The sequence below is a fragment of the Lontra canadensis genome, unplaced genomic scaffold (genome assembly GCF_010015895.1).
Source record: "Lontra canadensis isolate GAN:19392208 unplaced genomic scaffold, GSC_riverotter_1.0 scaffold108, whole genome shotgun sequence".
Lineage (NCBI taxonomy): Eukaryota > Metazoa > Chordata > Mammalia > Carnivora > Mustelidae > Lontra > Lontra canadensis.
This window is the reverse complement of record NW_022631102.1, coordinates 1,438,223-1,445,426: the sequence shown is the minus strand read 5'-3', so window position 1 is coordinate 1,445,426 and position 7,204 is coordinate 1,438,223. Positions and strand designations below refer to the sequence as shown.

Sequence of the window (7,204 nt, the reverse complement as noted above, 5' to 3'; positions counted from 1 at the left end):
CGAAAGCAGGGGCGCCTGGGTGGCTCGATCAGTAAGCGTCCGACTGGATCTCAGCTCGGGTCTTGACTGAGCTCGGCGGACGGTATGCCGGACACAGTGGCCCTCTGCCCCTGCCCCTCGCCGCTCGCTCTCAGATCAGTCACAGCAGAAGCCACCATCACACACGTCCTGACCACCTGGATACCCTCAAACTCGCACCCAGGGTCCCAATCTGGGCCTTGCCCCAGCCCCCTCCGGGGTTCCTCCTGAGCCCCCTCGCTCAGCCTCCCTGGCCCATGACGCCCCCTGGCCTCAGCAGAGCACACTCCGCACCCTTCCAGCTCGCGACGCCAGAGTCAGATCGGAGCGCCCAGCATGGCACGCCCTCTGCCACCCTGGCCGGACTGCGGTTTCTTCGGGGCCACATGGTGACGGACCCACTCCGACCGGCAGCGCAGCACGAAGCACGCAGCAGCAGCTTGACGCACGGGTTCCGATGTCCACGAGTAGCAGTGAAAGCCTAGTGTGCTACGGTGCCTCTGTGTGTGGCGGAGCGTTTATTTAAAAATTTCCAGTTTCCCCCAAAGTATCCTTTTTTAACCTGTACAGTTTGTTTCTTGTCACTTCTGGGCCTCGGGCTCATTCGCACGGCTGAGTGGGCTGCCCGCGTCTCTATGTGGGTCACCGGGAAGACCTTCGCAGGGGAGGCGGCAGCAGAAACGTGCTGGCAGGAGGCTAGAAGCGCAACAAGGTCCTGCTTTCATGTAACAGGCGGATAACGGGCAGGGAAACGGTCCCAAGTAAGTGGGACTCATCCCTGCTGGAGGCGGAGCAGGGAGGTGGCCGAGGGCTCAGGAGCTCCAGAACTACCTGGTCAGAAATACCAACTCTCTAACGCGAACCTGAGCTTCAACAGCACACCCTAACTCATGCCTTTTCTCCAGGGAGAGGAGCTTCCCCGTTTCCCCGCTTTGCTACAGGTAAGGTCACCTCCTGCGTGCATGGGCTGGGGGGCAGAACGGGAGACCACATCTCCCCTGGGCCCTTCTCTGGTCCCCACACTTCTGGGACTGCTTACGTGAACGGCCACCCTTTCCTCTGCCACAGGACTCTGATCCGTGCTCCGTGCTGTCACCTCCTTAGGCCACTGCCACCAACTGGACCTGCGAGCCCCTTCCCCATGCCTGGCCCGTTCTGCCAAGACATCATTCCTCACCCAGGCCGGAGAGCAAATGAAGGTGAATCAGAACAGAACTCACACCTCAGACTCACATCCTTTTGCCACTGCAAAGATAAGCTAAGAGATTTTTATTGCATTAATAATTAAGGGTATACTAATATCTCAAAATACTGAATTATTTCACACATACGATTACAATAGTCATACAACAAACAGAGTGGGGACAGGAACCAGCACGCTGGGGGGCACATCCGTATTGTACATCAAAATCAATGGCAAATATTTCTCCAATTATTCTTAGAAAAATACTAGACACATTAGAAGCTGAAAAGCTTTGCTTAAAAACGACCTGTATATACAGGATAAGCTTAGACCTTCAAAAACCAGGTAAAAATTGGCAAAGTGAAACACATGAGAAATACTGGTTAAAGGTCTCACATGTACTAACCAGCAGCAGATACTGTACCAAGGCATTGTAGCAAAATAAAGCATCCCACCGCCCGTAGGAGACTGGTTCGTTCCATCTGTCTTCATCACTACTTTGTTACAGGTAGACTGACTTTAGTCTAATTTGGGTCAGGACTGACCCGAGGGCAAAGCTATCTCACGTGAGGTAAAGAAAGCAAACATTCCCAGCCAGTTTTTGCGTGAACATGGATTGTACTGTTTAATGCAGACCCAAGGCCAAACATTTTTTGGGGGTAGGTTTTACTTCCATTACAGGTTCTCTTCATGTAAGATCATAAAAATACAATACAGTGTCACGAGCCCGGTTTCAAGATACATGCGGCAGCCCCCTAGGAACACAGACAGCTCCCAGCTGCGGATGAGGAAAGCTCAGTCCGGTGTCGCCAGCGTTCCTTACGGGAGAGTCATCAGGTGCAAGGAACTAGAACAGGTCGGACAGGAGACGTCATGCCTTAAGTCACGCGAGGATGATGTGATCATCTCCACGACCGAAAGAACCCACACGAGAACGCGCACTGGCTCCCGAGACTTCCCCTCACTCACAGGCGCAATCAGAGCTCAGTCTCTGGAAAAGCTAGGGATCACCTTGTTTGAAAGGAAACAATGGATATTTTAAAAGGAAATGCTGACACTTAACTTTCAAATCTGACTTTGAAAATGAAGTCAAGCCTGGGGCAGGACAGGCCTCAGGCACTTGAGTTTAGAAACTCCACGATTTTAAGAGCACCCAAGAGCGAGGTTACAGAAGGGCCATCCTAAAAAGGACTTTGGCCAAAGTGAGCTCCCAGTGTTCTGCACCGGGACCTGCAGGCGCTAGGGGTGGGATGGGCACATGGGAAGGGCTCGAAGCCCAAAAAGACACAAAAATGCCCTTTGATTTCACAATCCGCTGAGTCCTACTGCAACAGTTCTAGCAGGAGAGACACATCGAGGGCTTTTAGTTATCGGGCAACGCTGAGACAAAGCGGAAATCTCGAGGGCCACATTTTATCCTCCTTTCAGTAGTCAGGGCTATTCCCTTATCTTATTTTTAGCTGCCTACAGTTACCAAATCAGTATCTCTGAAAGAAAATGACAGAAAATGACTGCCGGAGTCCAAGAGCCGTCTGTCCTCTAGTAGGGTTATTGGGTGAGAGGTGACAACAGCAAGTCTGTTCGCCACCACGCGGGGACCGACACGTTATCAAGGCACTTGAGAACACTGGGAAATTCTTTTCTTCCCATCAACTGGCAGCCACAGAACCGGGTCCCCAGAAAGCAAGTATAGACACCCGCATGCCCTTTAGCGAAAGGGAACCCACCACGCGCGGACAGACCTTACTGGCTCTTTCCGGCCCTTGAGACACCTCCACGTGCCACTGACGTGAGCTCCGAAGCCCAGCGGGTGCTCAGAGCTGCTGTCACTGCCCGCCCGGGCGGGAGATGTTCTGATGCCAGGGCCGCGCCCCTCCTCGGGCAAGCTGGCGAGGTCTGGTCCCGCAGAGCTACTCGCCGCCGCTATGGAACAGCACGGGGTGTGCACAGGAGAGTCCGTCCGCGACGCAGCCTCGAACAGCAGCAGCCTGGGACGCACCACACCCAGGCACTTCCGGGAGGCTTAGCGCGACCGGACAGCGGCAACTAATCTCCAGCTTCCGTGATCTTGCCACAGGGATGGGTGTTTCCTTTTTTTTTTTTTTAAGGTCTCCTAACGTCACTTAAATGTTCCCAGCCTTACTGATGACCACTGAAAACTGTGAATTCAGTTTACAACAAAAACTTGAAGGTAATAACTTGGTGTTTTATCCCTTCTTCAGGGCAGTCTCAAAGGCTTTTTTTTTGCTACTAATTTTCATAATTTTCTTATGTTGCACAGGAAATAAAAGAGTTTCCCCTCTAAACGCAGAGTATGGGGGAAAATACAGACACCATTTTCCAAACAAAAAATGCTTATGGGAAAAAAAAAATCTGAAAACAAACAAAAAACCCCTCACCCTATTAACTTGGGTTGAACCAATCAGGCCTCAGAAACAAAGGAAGAAGCCCCCAAGCTCTCTGCTGTAGGTAGCACAACAGAACATACCATGGTCTGCTTTATGTTTGGACCTTACTTCTAACCAAAAATCTCCCCGTCTCATAATCGTTCCAGCGTCCTGTCAGCCTACGTATGTATCTAGATCCTGAAAGATCTGCACCCCAGTGCTTGCACAGGCCCCTTAAAAAAGACAAAAGCTGCCCATCACTTTCTGATTTAAAAACCCCCCCAAAAACCACACCACAACATACGGATAACGATCCAAATGGAAAAGTTAATGTGCTGTAATGACATTTGTTTCGCAACATCAAAAGCAGCAGATACTGAATATAATTTGCTTAAACCATACAAACGGAGACTGAACTCTGCATGTGTAAATCACATCTAGGCTGCACGAACTGACAGCTCTCCACAAACACGTAGAAGTACACGTAGAGTGCAACACAGGAAGTACCACCCGCGGGGCGGCAGCGCCTAGTACTCCCACTCGTCGGACTTCAGGTCCAGACAGCTGAGGGTGTTCTGGGCAAGCTTCACCGCCTGCTTCCTGGCGGCCTTACACTTCTCTTCCCCTTGCGGGTCCACGGCGTCCAGGGCCAGCAGCTGCTTCGTGAGCAGCTCTTCCAGCCGGATGTAGTTCTTATCGGTTCGGTTCCCATCAAACGAGAGAACTTCGCCCTGGATCTCCGACAAGTTGCCCAGGATGTCCCAGACCGCTTTATGGGCCGGGTGCTCCTCGCAAACCAGCGTCTTCCTCTTCTCCAGGGCCTCCTTCAGGTCAATGTAGGTTATCAGGGTTTGCACCTCAATGACCGCCCTCCTCCGAGCCTCCCGGATGCAAGGGTTTTTCTCGAGACTGACCTCATCCAACTGCCCGATCAGAGCCTGCAACTCCATCTTGGAGCTCAGGTACAACTCGGGAGGATTCTGTGCTTGAAGAAGTTCATTTTTTATTTCTCTCATTCTCTTGAGGACCTTTTCTATTTTTAAAATGGAATGATTCTGTCCCAGGTCGAACGCATAAGTAGTATCTGCTTCCTCTTCCAAATCCAAATACCTCAGTAATTTGTTGATATCTTCCACCACCTCGCGCCGGTAGTTCCTGATTTCCGTCCGCCCGCACACGTCCAGCGCGTCCAGGTCCGCGATCAGGCCCGAGAGCACACAGGATAGGTGCCTGCAGGTCTCGTTACTGTTCACTCCCATGAGCAGTGCGATCAGGGTGCCCCTGGCCTTGTTCACCTCACACATCACCGAGTTGATCTTGGCGACGGAAGGATGGGCGTCCTCGGAGAGCGGCAGAGAAGGCTGCTTCTTCACGCAGTCTTCGATGATCTCCTGCACCGCACATATTTTGGTTAAAGTGTGATACCTCGCTTTCCGCAAGGAGATCTTCCCTCCCGTTTTGACGTGTGTCAGCCTCAGGATGATATCCTGGATGCCTTCTTCAAATTCGTCAGTCACACAGTTGCCCCCACTGTAAAAGGGCACAATCTTCTCCTTCACCAGGGACTGGGCTTCTTTAAAGATGTTCTCTATTTCGATCCGGTGGGGGTGGTTTGCGCTCTGCTCCAGCTCTTTGAGAAGACGCTCTGTCTCTTGGGCCGCCCTCTTCCTCGCTTGCTGAATATCTCCTTTTCCTTCAGTATCTACAGAATCTATTTCAAAAAGTTGTTTCGTTAGAAACCTCTCCAGTTTCTTGTAATTCTTGTCATCTGACAGACCACTGAAGCCAATTACTTGCTGTTCTATGCTTTTTACTTCCTTTTGGATTTCCTGAAGCCTACTGATAGCAGGATGTTGGTTTCCCATATCCATACTTTTGTTGTGTTCGGTTTTACAAGCACTATAAAAAAAAAAAATTGACGAGAATGCCAAATTACACAACGTTGCTACAGAAAGGTAACCGTATACTCATTTATTCTGAAATTCTCTTTAAAAAGATATATTCAAGAAAAAGGGCCCATCATTACTGTGATCTAAGCAGCCATACTTAAGTAGAGAGAGTGACTAATCCACTTTGCTGAAAAGCACCTTCACACAGCCGTGATTAAGAGCAGACAGGAGGGGTGCCTGGGTGGCTCAGTAGTTAAGCCTTTGCCTTCGGCTCGGGTCCTGGTCCCAGGGTCCCGGGATCGAGCTCCACATCGTGCTCCCTGCTCAGCAGGAGTCTGCTTCTCCCTCTCCCACTCCCCCTGCTTGTGTTCCCGCTCTCGCTGTGTCTCTATCAAATAAATAAATAAAATCTTAAAAAGATAAAAAAGCGGATAGGATACTGCAGTGGGGAATGAGCTGGAGCTCTGAGCCTGTGAATGTCCTGTGTCCTCAGCTGGAGCAGAGTAGCGTCTGTGCGCACGAGGTCAACCCCCAGCTTGGAAACAGTACAGGAATCTCAGGTAACATTAACCTTGGCCCTAGTTGTTGGCAGGAGCTGGGCACCTTTGTCGATGTACAACAGCAGTTCGTTTCACCTTCAAAGCTAACCGTGCCATCCCAGCACCTCCCTGGCCCAAGAGCTATTCCTAGTTTCCAGAAAAAGGAACTCTAGGTCGAACAATTAGCAGCAGTCACCCCCCAAGAAGTCCCGCTTCTGCGTTCCTCCCCACCCTTCCCATGCTTCTGCAAAGCGACCGTTTCTCCCCGCCCGCTGAGTCGCTCACAGATCGTCCCTCCAATGGAAAGGAAAGACGACTCGTACCGTGTTCAAAGTACCACCTTGGCCTCTGGAGAGCTAGGACCTCCCCAGGCCCCACCATGCTCCCTTTCCCACCCCCCACCCGTCAGATGCGACAATCCATTCATTAGCCTCCCACTGAGAAGCCGGAGTGGCTCAACGCATCCCCCCAATCTCTGAGTTTCTCCCGCCGGCTCACGGAGGAGGACGGACGATCAGCGGACACCAATCCCTTGTGGGTGTCCCGGCCAGGAACAGGCCTCCGGAGGCCCCCAAAGGGCAGGCTGCCCGGCTTCCTTGCCCCCTTCTCGCCCTCCCCTGCCAGCACATTACCCAGAAGAGATCTAAGCTGGTTTGGTCTTGGTTTCCCGTGGGTGAGTTGGCGAGGTGGAAGGTCAGCCCTTTACGGGGTGCGGCACCGGAGCTGGGCCCCTAGCTGCATCCCTCTCACCCCTGCCGGCTAGGTCTGAACCGGGCGGCCGGTGAAGGGGCCGGCGGTGGCGCGGCAGCTACTGGCCGAAGCGGCCGCTCCGGGGGTCTCATTCGGACCCCCGATGCGCCCGCCGGCCCTGACCTCACAAAGGCCCGCGCGGGGGCTTGGCCGGGCCGCCGAGCCCCCCGGGCGGGCTGAAGCCCCGAGAGGGGGGCGAGAGGGCCGGCCCACGTCGGACGCAGGCAGGACGCGGTGCCTGGCCGAGGCCCCGTCCGGCTGGCGCGGGGGGCGCGCCGGCGCAGGGGTGGCTCGCGGGCCCTTCCGCCGCCGCGCCGCGCTTACCTGTGCCGCCCGCGCCATCGCGCGCTGCGCCGCCGACGCCCAGCGACTCCGCCGCTCCCGCCGTCGCCCGCCCCGCGGCCCCGCCCCGGGCCGAACAGCGCTCGCCCTGGGAAA

The 7,204-nt window shown here is 53.7% G+C and overlaps 1 protein-coding gene and 1 long non-coding RNA gene across 3 annotated transcripts; one reads left to right on the top strand and one right to left on the bottom strand.

Annotated features, from left to right (window-relative positions):
• Nucleotides 1-530: 530 nt before the first annotated feature.
• LOC116856279 lies at nucleotides 531-1,572 on the top strand. Its single transcript, XR_004380518.1, has 3 exons — nucleotides 531-565; nucleotides 930-959; nucleotides 1,087-1,572. It is a non-coding gene; the product is annotated as an uncharacterized LOC116856279 (long non-coding RNA).
• A 2,541-nt stretch (nucleotides 1,573-4,113) lies between these two features.
• BAG5 (BAG cochaperone 5) lies at nucleotides 4,114-7,167 on the bottom strand. Of its 2 annotated transcripts, none has more exons than XM_032839609.1 (2): nucleotides 7,091-7,167; nucleotides 4,114-5,487 (listed from the first exon to the last, which is right to left on the bottom strand). In XM_032839609.1, the coding sequence occupies exon 2, from the start codon at nucleotides 5,457-5,459 to the stop codon at nucleotides 4,116-4,118; it is 1,344 nt and encodes a 447-aa protein (XP_032695500.1). In that variant the 5' UTR covers nucleotides 5,460-5,487; nucleotides 7,091-7,167; the 3' UTR covers nucleotides 4,114-4,115. The 2 variants fall into 2 exon arrangements, with proteins under 2 accessions (XP_032695500.1, XP_032695499.1); XM_032839608.1 differs by lacking the exon at nucleotides 7,091-7,167 and adding an exon at nucleotides 6,649-6,891.
• Between the last annotated feature and the right edge of the window lie 37 nt (nucleotides 7,168-7,204).

Excerpts from the sequence above, each read along its gene's own strand:
- BAG5 (XM_032839609.1), bottom strand. The coding sequence starts at position 5,459 with ATGGATATGGGAAACCAACATCCTGCTATCAGTAGGCTTCAGGAAATC.